Source organism: Phocoena sinus, chromosome 13 (genome assembly GCF_008692025.1).
Source record: "Phocoena sinus isolate mPhoSin1 chromosome 13, mPhoSin1.pri, whole genome shotgun sequence".
In the NCBI taxonomy this organism is placed as follows: Eukaryota; Metazoa; Chordata; class Mammalia; order Artiodactyla; family Phocoenidae; genus Phocoena; species Phocoena sinus.
The window spans coordinates 15,256,184-15,270,906 of NC_045775.1; the positions used below are offsets into that span (position 1 = coordinate 15,256,184).

The window sequence follows — 14,723 nt, forward strand, 5'->3', positions numbered from 1 at the left end:
TATTTTCAACTTGGCAAGGTCTATTCCTTGTTAACAAACAGGTTGCTAGTCATAATATGACTAAAGCTAAAAGAAACTGAGGAATCACAAAAGAAAATAATCTACAGACAATTTCTATCAGAGGTGTGTTTAAATACTAGATTAAATAAATACTAGATTTAGAAATACTAGATTTCAAGGTGAAGCTAAACTAAGGAGTTCAGCTTAAACTATGGGTACAAAAGTATCAGGCTACAATGTAGAACTGCTGGCCCACACGATGATTACTTCTCATAACAGACTAGAATTCCTTCTAGAAGCATCTATATGCCTGGGTTCTTTATAGTCAAAAAAAAATCTAGATTGCTATTTAATTAGAGACATCTAAAAAGTCATTTATAAACCAATTTCTAAACAAGCTATGTAGAATAATTAATGCCATTTACACAGGCACTAAAGCACAACGTAAGCAGTAACAGTTGACAGAAATCTGATCTGAAACTTATCTATGAAAAAAATGACAGGACGCAACAAATATAATCTTAACAAATAAAACACAAAACTATTACGAAAGGCTATTTTTAGGTTTGCTTTGTTCCAAATTTTGGTGTCAATTTCAAAGTCTCAAAGGCATGTTTTATATGGGAGTTGTAGGAATGGGTCTGAATAGCAATAATAAAAATCAGGAATTGAGTAGCTCCTATGACTAAGAAAAGATAAATGAAGGAAAGTGGTAGGCTAAAAACTGATAAGTTTACACAAACAGTGCTGCAAAGCAGATCTTAGGACCCCACTCAAATAAATTAATTGGTTGTACACAGTCAATATCCCCAAAAAGAGCAAAGGCCCAGAATTTGGGGTGGAGGACCAGTCTTTAAAAAAGAAATCTAGCCCACTTTGTAATAACATAAATCTAAATGATCATCACTGTAAAATATTCCTTTGTTACATGGACACTCACTATATTACTGAGCTTTAGGAAAAAATAACTATAGCCTTATGATGGGGATGGCGGGGTCAAACATAATCACTAATTTATAATATATCTGCTTACAAAAGCAACATTACTTTTTAAATCACAAGCTGATTTAAATCTTCCTAAGCACATAAGAATCAGCAATAGAATCTCTCAGTTTTAGCTGAAATGACTAGAATTACAAAAATTCAAAATCTAATTTTAATTAAATACTTTCTTTGAAGAGACAGGGAGGGATTCATACACAGCCTCTGATATCCAAAAACCCTTCAAAATATACTGTTAACTACATGGCTAAATAATTCCTGGAGTGGGAAAAAGGTAACCACCAATTCAAATAATCTTGGGGTGGGGGCGATTTTAATATACAGATATAAACCAAAGTTCTAAATGTTCCGATTTCAAGGGTACAGCAAGCCTAGAACATTTTTTTTCTTAAACAATGTGTTTAAAAGTAAGAGAACTACATGGACCAAACCCATACATAATAAGATTCTCTAACTCACAAACATACTCAATTCATATACCCTGTGGTAAAATGGCCAGGCATTCAAAGGCCAAAGCAAAAACCATCATACTAAACTAAATTATTTAAATTCAATAACTTTGTGACTAATGATTGCTTTTGGTGTGCACAAACTTTTTTTTTGAATTTTATTTTACTTTTTTATACAGCAGGCTCTTATTACTTATCCATTTTATATGGTGTGCACAAACATCTGATCGTGAAATTTCTTTCACTATCACGTATAAATAATTGACTTTTCAGATGATCTAAAACACACACAAATCAAAAGCACAGACGAGAAAAAAAACACACCACTGTATTTCATAAAAGGAACATAAGATACAATAGGGGTCTTTACCTTACTGTACATTAGACCCTCACTTTGAATTTTCACAAAAGTAGAACTTTTTCAAAAGGCTAGTATCTATAAGCAAAAGCAATTTGGCATGTTTTATCCAACATTAAATATTTTACACATATTATAAAACACACACACAAACACACTCACATGTATACATACAAATAAAAAGGGTTTTGGTTTTTTTTTTTTACCTAAATGCAAACTGGATGAGGATCCATGTGATGAAAGTGATGGCGGTGGCGTAAGTGAATGTCCTGGAGTTTGGCTTGGCAGAGGCATGCCTATTGGACTTGGAGAGGAGGAAAATCCCAGACTATTGTAAAATGGTTGCCCTATGGGTGCTAGGCTGCTACTAGATCTTTTGTACAAGTCAGAGCTAGTAGATAGAGACTCTCTCCTTGTGGCACTACTACTTGCAGAACTGCCAACTGAAGAAGAAATAAAAAAAACCCTAATTACATACAGTGTTAACTGAATAAAACCTATCCCCAACTCTTGCTGGGAAATAACAGAAGTGATCACAATAATTATTTTTAGAAACATTATAGAGAAGATAATTACTGTGATAACTATACATACTAACTTATTAATCATAAAAGGGTATAAATGCACCCCAAGAAAATAACCAAATATTTAAGAGCAGTCACTCATATGTTCATTATTTCACACATATTTACCATTGACACATATGATTACTGTGCTTTAATACCCTGGTATGATTTATAAACCCTGAAATTGTAAGTTGTCTGCTTTAGGATATGCTAGAGATTAAATTCCAATAAGGTTAAATTTTGGTAGTATCCTAATCTCTGGAACCAAGTTCTTAGACTTCAACCCAATGCCAAGAAAAGATTATACTGATAAACAGAATATTAATACATTTCCCTCACCATTCACATTTGATTTGGCTTCCAGCTTGTGTTCAAACCATAGTCCTTTAAAGTCCATATTGGCCCGAATATTAGTCAGCTGTGAAGTATAGATGGCAGCTAACTCCTCAGTACTTTTCACACTACACATTCTCCCTATCCTTCAGCAACTAAATTACAAAATACATATGGAAAAATCAAACTTTCTCTTAGAAAACTGATAGCTCTCATTACTGTTATCAACCAAAGACATGTGTTCACTTACCCCTCAGGATCTTCTATTCCTAAGATTCTATTTCTGGCCTCATGAGCCCCTTACTCAAGTAAAGACTGATCAGCCTTTCTTTTCTTATATGGTATACAATTATATCACATCCCTTATTGTACTACATACCAATTTTTTTTTGTTTTTCACTTAATCCCCAATTCAACTATTAACCTTCTAGTTTTTTTCTTTTGTACTTCATAAAATCATAAAAAAATGGTAGGTTCACATTACCATATAGCTATGCATGCTCAGAAAAGCAACAAGATCTGGCTGTTAATCAACATATATTTGGATAATCAAATTCTTTACTAAGTGTTTAAAAGGGTTGTCCAAAACTCCCAATTCATAAGTCACACTTAGAGCCCATATTTTCAAGTATGTTTTTTACTGTTTCTAAGCCTTTTTAAACTGAAGCCTTTTACATCCAAAATAATTTCATAATACATTTCTTAACCTATCAAGTTTTTTAAGGACAAGCTCTATATTCGGACCAATATGGTAATTCTTTTCGCGAGAATTTTAAAGTTTCTATTAGGTTGTGGTTTTCTAATAGCAAGTCAATTATAAACAGATCATAAGGGTACAGATTAAAGAGAAAAATTAAGCAGAGCACATGATGGTAGACCAAGTTAAGCTTATTAATACAGATAGGAAATGTAATTACATTGGTTTTACCAAATTTAAAATTCTATAAAGGAAAAATACCAGGCTCACACTACTGTATTAAGCAAAATATTATATGAACAGTATTCAATCTTTTAAACCAGAGTGAGTGCAGTTTCTGGAAGACTGATCATGTTTTATTGAAATTCTCACTTTTTAAGATATATTACAGGGAAATACTAGTAACTATATGCATTTTTAATAGCAAAAAATAAACACTGTTGTAAGAATGGTTTTGGCAAAATTGTCAATGGCTATATTAACTATGCTAATTTAAAAGGACACTGTCAAAGTGATTTTTCTAAAACATGGCTACATTTAAAATTCCTATTTATTTCAGAAAACAATTTATATGACAAGGAAAAAGACAACAGCTCTCTAATGAGAGCAGCAGCACTATCATTCCCCTGGCAAATAATCAAAGAAACCATAGTTTTGACACATGCGATATTATTTTCCTCTAAAAAGGAAAAGCCAAGCCGAACATTTAAAAGTAATTCAGAAATAGCTTTACTTTAAACCTAACAAGCTGGCTCCTTAAATTTTACTATATGCCTAAATTATTTACAACAGTATGACTACAAAATATAAAACAAAGTATACCTAAAATATCTAGGCGGCTAGACAGTGGAGTCACTAATCATTTATCAACTGTGGATAAAATGTTAAATTACAAACTTTCAGTTGTAAAAGAACATTCTAATGGGTCATAGAAATGGTGATTTAATTACTTTATTACAATGGCTAAGCTTCCTTGGTGAGCTGAGTTATAAACTGGGGTATTTAACACTACTAAGCATTAATAATTTCATCATGTGGGTAAAAGAGTGTGTACATGTTACTGTGTGTGTACATGAGCACATAAACACATTACATTTTAGATTTCATATAGGTATGCAATTGCCATAACGTAAAAAGGCAATGGGTAGACTTCAAAGAGTACCTAAGTGCAGCACTTGAATGAACGCTCATGAAATGTCCACGAGGAGGGAGATGACAGGTTATTTATTGGTATTTACCGGTGGCAACTGTTAATGTCCTCTGAAGCAAGGTAAAACAGAGGTACCCCAAACTGGAAATCAGAATGGAGTAAGCAATACTCATAAATAAGGGAGGAATGAAGATAATTAGTTTTTGGGAAAGAGGCATCTGCAGGGGACATGTGTAGAGAACAAAATGTTGATGGCTCACCAGTTCCTGAATGCAGGGGGAAGGCTCTTAACAACTAAGAGACAAATGGGAATTTGGAGTTCCTACAAATCTATACCAGACCATCAGTGACATTTTATTAGAAAAGGGAACATGAGATTTATCAAGTCTTTTCTCTATTTTTCCTGGATTATTTAGGGTCTACAATCTATAGAAACTAGTTATTGCCACACAAAATTTTTTTTTTATAAAGTTATATGTTCTTTTGATTTTCTCCAGCAATCTAGGATTATCTGGGGAAAATGCTTGTCAATTGTGTTAGAAAAAAAAAATGAGTCTATGGGGGCACTTGGGCGAGAGATAAAAAGACTAAGCTCCAAAAGGAATGAAAAAAAATCAAACAGGAAAAGTACGACTAAACAGTCTTTATGTTCACTAGACTTTTCCTCAGAAGTTCCCATGCCCATTTCTTTAGGTAATTTTGTATTAGGCAAATATATTTCCCTTTTGTATTTCATTGTAACAAAAAAGCATTCTGCACCTAAAAGTTTATAGTTGTTCTAGACCATCATATTTATAAATATGAATGTTCAAGAAGTTCAGAAGATACTGTCTTAGAAAATTGGCAAGCACAGTTAGTAATGACTGGCATGTGTTAATTTTGCCATTTTTCACACCAGAAAAGAATATAATTTAATGTGGTGGGAAAACAGATGAGAACCAGATTTTAAGACTCAAGGACACGAGAGGAATAAAAAACCTCTTGAGGTGTGAATAAACGGCCCTGCCCCTCATAAAGAAAAGGCTGTCAATTGTACCAAGAGAATGAGAGTAAGCTGTTTTTTCTGTTTCCTGAATACTCTGGAAACACCAGACTGATAATACAATGTGTGTCAACAGGGTGTCAGTGTGGGCCTCTTCTGATTTCAGCTCTTCCTCAGTTACAAAATCAGTTTGTGTGGGTAAATTATTTATTTTGTGAAGCTATTTAAAATTTGGATTTCTTAAGGATTATATATAAAACTAGGATATGGGAAAAAAAAAGTCCTTTTAAATGAACTTTTAGTGATAAAGGCTAAGTTGTTTAATATAAAGATAGGCATATTTATCTTAGGGGTTTCTGTTTAGAACATTACATCATATTTTATTTTTATATATTATACCAAATAGAGATCATTAACAACCATTAGCATTTAATAAGAATAAATCATCTGATGAGCACACAAAAATTATTTTAAAACACCAGAAACTTAAGATGGCAAAAATATTTACTTCCTCGAACATTAATATTATAGAGCAAAGGGAAGAGCTAGTAATTAGCATAATACATATTATCCCAAACAAACCTTACTAAAACAAAAATTACAGTAATATACTTCTTAAAGCTAGGGGAAAATGTATTATATTTGAGTAAAGCATGGGCTGCTTGAAATGAGTTAAGCATTCCTAAATGTTACAGGAGGTGGTTTTTCAGCTACAAAACTAAACCAATAAACCAGTATCTTATTCCTGTCCTTTCTATACCACAAGCTATTACTGCTTATATTAGTATTAAAAACAAACACATATACCTCATGTCCACTTAGCAGAGTACACTCATCTTAAAAAGAAACTTACCTGATGAGCCAAATCCACTGAGGGCTGAGCCTATAGCAGCACCCAAAGAGCTACTGCTTCCAAAGCCAAGAGATGTACTTCCAGGTTGGCCAGGTCCGTGAGAAAATAAAGAACTGCTCTGGGAGCTATTAGTCAAAGAAGTGCTCCCGTAAAATGAATTCGACTGCAGATTAGTGCTTGGCTGCTGCGGCTGCTGCTGCTGCGGTGGTGGCTGAGTGCCAAGTGGCCGGAAGAGACCATTTGTGCTGCCTGTGAGACTATTTGCAGTTCCTCCAGCTGCTGCTGCTGCTGCTGTAAATTAAATTTCAGACACTTCTTAAAACTACCCAGAAAACCATTTTCTATTTTTGAAACATCTCAAACACCAGAAAAATATTATCCCTGAAAATGTCAGTGACACTTACCAGCTTGTGCTGCTGCTGAACTAATTAAAACAGGTGTTGGAGCCATTAATCGAACTGGAGCTCCAAGGCCAGTTCTTGCTCCAGGGCCAACCACTAAGGCACCAGTCTGATCATAATAGGCAGTTGGAGTTAGTACTTGATAGCCTAGATAATATTAAAATAAATGTTTACCAATGAAAACATTATAGAAAACATGTATTTATTTTCCCCCGCATTTGTGTTATCAACACAGCTATTTATACTGTTAATATAAAAACGTTAGTCACCATACATATAAAAGCAAACACAGCTGAGAAGGTATTACTAAATATATGAAAATGTACTAAAGCACAAGTAAATTTTTTCCCTAAATTTTAACCAGAGATGCCTCTTGCTTATGGACAACAAAATGATGAGATATATTCCTTGATACTGAAACCATAGGTAATCAAGGGCTGATGCTTGAAGGTTATTACCATTTAGTCAGTTGTCCCGAGAGGAGAATGGATAGAAAGATTACGGGAAGTGAGGGAGAACGCTGTACGATTTATTATGCAATTTTAGTAAATTTCTAAACCAAATGCCTCATTACCAGCATTCCCTTTGTAAGCAGCCCTTTAAAAATTAAGTCATGATATAAACAGATAACTCAAAATCATAAGGTTTAACAGTCAATTTGTAAAGGTTCTCAAGCTGCAATCTGAATAAAAATCACATAGGCATTAGTTTTATTACAGCCTTGACCACAAGGCAGGTGACAATTTGCATTATTCAGAACGACAGGTGAGTGAAGTTTATCTCTTTATAGACCTTCTCAGTAGGGACTCCTCATCTGAACCACAGAACAGAAAATGACTATTTCTAACAGAAAACTGACTATTTTGCCAATTCTCTCAAGGATGGTGCATAGTAAGTACCACTCAAGCTGCATGGGAGAGAAGTTAACTATATATATATACCGTGGATACTTCAAGGCAATAGGGCTTATTCTCTCCCAGAACGCAGGTTGAGAAAGGCTGTCTTATACAGTAACAGAGACTCAGGCTCAAAAGTCTGAGGACCACTTGCAAAACTGCACTGTCAACCTTGGATACTTTTAAATTTAAACACTACTTTTCCCACTAAGACCAAAACTTTCATATGCAAAGGCTGTTTTAATTAAATACAGTAATTCTGCTTCGCAATTACCATTTTACTAATACAATGGATATGAATTAGGAGGTACAGCCAAATGAAGAGAAGCATCAGGCAAAACCTAGGAGGGAATATAAAGCTTTCAAGCCCTCTCCTCATGGAGTGAACATGATGAATTTGAGAAGATTATTAGATATCCAACTGTAACTGTCACATAGGATATGCAAGTCTAGAGTTCAGGAGAGCGGTTCAGGCTGGAATTATAAATATGGGAGTGGTCAACATAAGGATGGTATAAGCTAAAAAGGACAAAATCACCAAGAAAATAAAAGGGCAGGGCTTATGGCCTGAGGGTACTTTACATTAAGAGGTTGGAGAGAGCAGGAACAAGGGAAGAGACTGAGAGGAAATAGCCAGTAAAGAAGAAAGAAAATTCAAACAATTTGGTCTCTTGGAGGCCAAAGAAAAAAGAATTTGAACAAAGACTGAGTGATCAACAATGTCAAATGCTACTAAAAGCCATTAAGAGTTGAGAACCTGACCAATGAACTTAGCAACATGGAAGCCATTCTGGTAAGGATAAAAGCCAAACTGTAGTGAACTCAGTAAAGAATGGAAGAACCATAAACAAGTACAGAAATGCTTTTGAGGAGTTTTGCTGAAAAAGACCAGAGGCGAGCTACACAAAGGGGGCTGAGAGTAATTTTTTTCTTAACCAGAAAATGTACTTGATTAGCAGAGCATGATACTTAGGTGCTTAAAAATTTTTATTGTTATTGTGAAATAAAACATAAAAAGTACAAAAAACAGTACATCATAATGACTACAACACAAAAAAGTATAACTACCATCCAAGCCAAGAAACAGAAAATTGCCCAGCATCCCACCTCTTGAAAGTCCCTGCTCTACCAGTCTTCTCTTTCCCTTAGAGTTACACATTCTACTTCCCATAAACACTTCTCTCTAAACAATCATTTGGTTTGAATTATTTAAAAAATTTTAGGTACGATTCATCCATGTGGTTATACAGAGACCTTCTAGTTTCCATCTTCATTATTGTATAGCACCTCATTGGACAAACACCACAATGAATTTATCCATTCTACACTTACACGGTTGCCAGTTTGGGGCCACTGCCAACAGGACTGCCATAAACATTTTTGTATATGTATGCTGGTGTGTTATGTGTACATATTTCTCTAATCTAAGGTATATATCTAGTAGTTGACACCCTGGGCCAAAGGGCATGTGTATTTTCAAACTTTGGCAAATAATGCCAAGCTGCCTTCAAAGTGGTTGTGCAAATTTACATGCTTACCACCTTGGTATTAGAGTTCCCATTGCTCCATGACTTCAGTAATACTTGATAATGTCAGACTTTTAAAAACTGGCCAACCTGAAAGACAGGCAGAAGCGTTCTGTTGTGGTTTTGATTTTCTCTTCCCATAAGGAGGCTGAGCATCTTTTCATATGCTAATTAGACACTGGGATTTCCTCTGGGGAAACAGCTGTTCAAGTCTCTTTCACCCATTTTCCTATTGGTCTGCCTTTTCTTATTGATTTATAATTCTTTATGTATGCTGAATTCAGGAGTTTCACCGTTTTAATGTATTGCAAATATCTTCTTCCATTCTTAGCCTGACCTGTGATTCTCTTTATGGTGACTTTTGAAGTAATGGGTTCACATTTATTATTTCCTTTATTTTCATAAAAAAATTTCCCTATATTATCTTCTAATAGCTTTAAAATTCCACTTTTCCACACTTACGTCTAAAATCCAAATGGAGCTGAGTACCGAACACAGGATAAGGCAGCGGTTCAATTTGTTGCCCAAATCATCAATTTTCTTTATTTCATCTTATTTATAAAACAAGTCATTCATTCCTCCCTACTGCTTTTTTTTTTTTTTTTTTTTTTTGCGATACGTGGGCCTCTCACTCTTGTGGCCTCTCCCGTTGCGGAGCACAGGCTCCAGACGTGCAGGCTCAGCGGCCATGGCTCACAGGCTCAGCCGCTCCGCAGCATGTGGGATCCTCCCGGACCGGGGCACGAACCCATGTCCCCTGCATTGGCAGGCGGACTCTCAACCACTGCGCCACCAGGGAAGCCCCTCCCTACTGCTTTTTGCTGCTTTCTTTGCTATTAATTAGGTGGCCATTTCTTTTGGGAATCTCACTTTTGGGGTCTCTACTTTGTTCCACTGGTCTGTTTGTCCATGCAGTAATTCAACTGCAGCTTTAGAGTAAATCTTACTCTGTAAGTTAGAACAGAGCAAGTCCTTCTACTTACTTTTGTTCTTTAAGAATGTTTTGGCTAATCTTGACTCTGCATTTTCATTAAATTTTAGTTATCAGCTGTCAAAAAGAACCACCAAAAGAACCCATTGGGATTTTTGATTGGAAATGCACTGAAACTACAGGTTAATATGGGGAGAACTGGCATGTTTAAAATACTGAGTTGCCCAATGGTTTGTTTATTTAGGTCTCCTTTAATGTCTAAACAAAGCTGCTTCCCATAGAAACTGGGCACATTTTTTGTTAGACTTATTCCTAGGTACTTCTGACTACTGTAAATAATAACCTTCAAATTTTTCATTTCAAAACATTATGGTGTTGGGAGTTCCCTTGCAGTCCAGTGGTTAGGACTCAGCGCTTTTACTGCCGTGGGCCTGGGTTCAATCCCTGGTTGGAGAGCTAAGACCCCGCAAGCAGCGCAGCATGTCGGAAAAAAAAAAGAAAAAGAAAAAGAAAAGGCTGTTGGTTAACAGAAAGATTTTTAACCTGATTTTTATATCCAAAAACCTTAACAAAAACACATTAATTCTAATACTTTATCTGCAGATTCAGTTAATACAATCATATTTTCTGCAAATGACAGTTGTGTTTTTCTATTTACAGAACTTATTCATTTTACTAGAATTTCTCTCATGTTATATACTGGCTAGGCTCTTTAATATAATGTTGAAGAGAAGTATCGTTAGCAGAAATCCTTGTCTTATTCCCAGTCTTAGATGGAACACTTTCAAGTATTTCCTATAAATAGCAAAGTCTATCATCCTTGGGAAGTGGGGTAGGGTGTTTAATTCCCTCCCGACTCCCCAGCATATTAAAGATGTTATCTTCTGGTTCATAATTGTTAAAGAGGTTTTTTTTTTTTTAAGTCAATATATAAATTTATTATGCTTTTCCTGCATCTTTTGAGAAGTTCTTATGATTATCATCTTTTAATGTGGCGAATTACACTGTGATTTGCTAATGCTCATCTTGCATTCTTGGGATAAAACCAACTTGTTCATGATATATTATCCTGCTTTATATTGCTACATCTGGTTTGCTAATATTTGAGGATTTCTAAATCCATGTTCATAAGTCTGATGAGCCTACAATTTTCCTTTTCTGCACTGTTTGACGGGTCTTAATATCAAGATAATGCTAGTACCATAAAATGGCATGGGAAGAACACCCTCTTTTTCTGTTCTCTGGAATTTTAAAAATTGGAATTGTTGGAATTATTTCTTCCTTGAATGCCTGATATCATTCACCACTGAAGTTGTGCTGGTCTGGAATTTTCTTGGAATATTTTTGATTACTCAATTGATTTAATGGTAATGAACTTTACATTTTCTATGTATCCTTGAGTGTGTTTGGTTACACTGTTCTAGTTATTTGTCCATTTTGTCTACAATTTCCAATTTCTTAACATGAGATTGGTTCCTAATACCCTCTTATGATTATTTTATTTTTCTGATATTGGTTATTATGTCTTCTCTCTTTACCTTTTTTTTTAATGAACTTCTCAGAGGTTTATCAATTTTATTAGTCTTTTCAAAGATGTAAATTTTGGGATAACCTGACTCTTTTAACTATATGTTTGTCATCTATTTCATCCACATCAGTTTCTATCTTTATTATTTGGCTTCCTTCTACAATTCTTTGGGTTTATTCTCTTCCTTTTATGGTTCCCAGATAGAAACTTATTTTCTAATGTATGCATTGAAGCCTATATACTCCTGCCATTTGCAGCAACATGGATGGACCTAGAGATTATCATACTAAGTGAAGTAAGCCACACAGAGAAAGACAACTATCATATGACATTGCTTATATGTGGAATCTAAAAAAAAAAAAAACAATACAAATGGACTTATGCACAAAACAGAAATAGACCCACGGACATAGAAAACAAACTTATGGTTACTAAAAAGGAAGAGGGGGCAGAAATTAGAGAAGTTTCAGATTAACATATACACACTACTATATATAAAACAGATAACCAACAAGGACCTACTGTATAGCACAGGGAACTATACTCAATATTTTATAATAACCTATAAGGAAAAAGAACCTGAAAAATAATAAATATAACTGAATCACTCTGTTGTACACATGAAACCAACACCACTGTAAATCAACTATACTTCAATAAAAAAAAAGCCTATATACCCCTCTTCTATGTTTTGTTTTTAAGTGTAGTCCACAAGTCTAAATATGTAGCATTTTCATAATCATGCAGTTCAAAAGTTTCTAATTTCTATTGTATTATCTTTTTGTTACTTATCTAAAAGACACAAGAGATTAAAAAAGACATGGTCCCCACACTCAAGAATTATACAATCTGTAGCGAAAATAATGTACTATAGTCTTAATTCTAAGATGCCACTTATTTTCAGACATGACATTGATCAAATAACTTTCCTTAGGGAGAAATACATAACTCTTCCACTTTAATTTTAACACACTTTACACCTCCAAACATGGTAAAATAATTAAATTAAGAAAACAAATCACAAATAGCTAAATGAAACGCAAGGAAGACAAAAGTAGTAAAGAAAGGAGCAAGTTATGTGCCACAGGAACGGCAAAAAGAATGATTATTTTTCTTTTTTTTGGCTGCGCCACGCGGCCTGTGGGATCTTAGTTCCCTGACCAGGGATCGAACCCACACCCCCTGCACTGGGAGCGCTGTGTCTTAACCACTGGACTGCCAGGGAAGTCCCAGGAGGAATAAGTATTAATGAACAAGCACTGGGAAAGATGTGGAAAGGATCATATTAAACGATGAGAAGGGAAGTTAATCACAAAGTATAAAGCAAGGCTTTAAAAAGGAAAATGTAAAAGTATATATCCCAATTTTGCTTAAAATTTATAAAAGTGTATTCTAAACTAAAAGTATTAGCTAGGGCTAAAGGCATAAAAGGATATTTGTGGAACAGTATATGGTCTAGTGTGTTAAAGCATAGGACCAGGATAGTACTGATTAGGTTAAAAGGTATCAATAGTTTGGAGCTATATTAATGAAAATGTTAAGAAGCAGAATGGTATGAACTAACCTGTATTTTTGAAAGGTAACTGAGGGGAGAATAAAAAGATGAAATAAACAGAAGAGATTGGAGGCAGACAGAGTTAGTGGGAGGATATAGGAGAAGCTGAACAAGAATAGCAGAGATGAAAAGAAGTGAACATGAGAGAATAAACAACAACTGGCAAGTCACTGAATGTGGAGCACAAAAGAAAACCAAGAGTTAAAGATGACTCTGAGAATGAAGCCAAAAATTTCTAGCTCAAAGGGATAGCGGGGTTAATAGTGAAATAGGGTAAACAATAAGATAAGCAAATTTGGGAGAGGTGAGTTCATTTTTGGACATTTTCAGTTTAAGGAGTGGCAGGAACATATACACGGTAATATCTTGTACAAATGTAGAAATGTGTTAAGTGTTTAGAAAAGAATCCAAGATGCAGACGTAAACTCACTGGTTTACTGGTATAGGAAAGACAGGTGAAAAGATGAAAGTAGTTAAGACTCTTCCACAGAAAAAATATAAAGTATCTCTGTTTTTCCAATATTGAAACTAAGGTTCAAAGAGGAAAGTAACATGGCCAAGGTCACACAATTAATTGGCAGAGCAATATGGCAGATCTGACTCCAAAGCATCTAGTCACTAAAGCCAGAAAGTCTTTTACATTTAAGTGATATACAGAGGAAAGGGAGACTGACAAAAAGCAATGAGAAAGATGGGAGAGCCAGGAGAGTAAAATACCACACAAATGTAGTGGAGAGGAGTTGCAGAAAATTGGACATACAACAAAGTTGTGTAATACAACAAAGAATTGAGAAAAGTAAGGATGGAGGAGAGGAAGTCATACTTTGGCACTGAGTTACATTAGAGCTACGTATGAAAAGGAATCGTGGAGGCGGGGCTTAAAAGAAGTGTGGGGTAGAATGTAAATTCTGAAAGGTAGTATAAGAGGGGAGCACAAGAGATAAAGCTTTTTAGGATGAAGAAGCAGACTAGCATCGTGGTTGTGGAAAAGGAGGTGGCAGAGGGAGAAAGACTGAAAATACAAGACTAAAAAACAATGATGGCATATATAATCAAGCAGCAGGATTGAAAGTCTATAATCAATACAGTACAAGGAACAGGGATTTGATGGATGAGAAGTGAAGGACAGAAGGTGGAAAAGCTAAGGACTGCATGAGATTTGAAGAAATAAACAATTTTCTAAGCAAGCTTTTGTATTAGCTTTATATCTTTAAAACATATAAAGATATAACACATAAAACTTTGTATCTATGTAACTATTTGAATAAGGGAGAATTATTTCATCATAGTCCTGGGCAGAATAAAGTATAGAAGGTATTAAAGTTTTACAGTGAGGGAATCATATGAACAGTCAACAAGTCACTTAGGCACACAAATATTATTTCTAGTAAAGCCCTTTTTGTGAAAATGATTTTTACATTTTACAGTAGTAAAGGGACTAAATGTTGTGGCTTAGAAGGTTAGGTAAAATAATTTGGTTTTTTTCCCTAAAAGTT

General features: G+C 34.8%; 1 protein-coding gene across 10 annotated transcripts in view; it reads right to left on the reverse strand.

The window, feature by feature from the left end:
- Nucleotides 1–14,723, reverse strand: part of PUM2 (pumilio RNA binding family member 2) — a 94,039-nt gene that overhangs the window by 27,414 nt on the left and 51,902 nt on the right. For 5 of the 10 annotated variants that reach the window (XM_032652095.1, XM_032652092.1, XM_032652093.1 and 2 more), the window contains 3 exons: nucleotides 6,795–6,938; nucleotides 6,391–6,681; nucleotides 2,016–2,252 (listed from right to left, as the gene is read on the reverse strand). In XM_032652095.1, the coding sequence (XP_032507986.1) occupies nucleotides 2,016–2,252; nucleotides 6,391–6,681; nucleotides 6,795–6,938 (672 nt within the window). The remainder of the gene's footprint in view (nucleotides 1–2,015; nucleotides 2,253–6,390; nucleotides 6,682–6,794; nucleotides 6,939–14,723) is intronic. The other 5 variants (XM_032652097.1, XM_032652096.1, XM_032652100.1 and 2 more) reach the window with 1 other exon arrangement.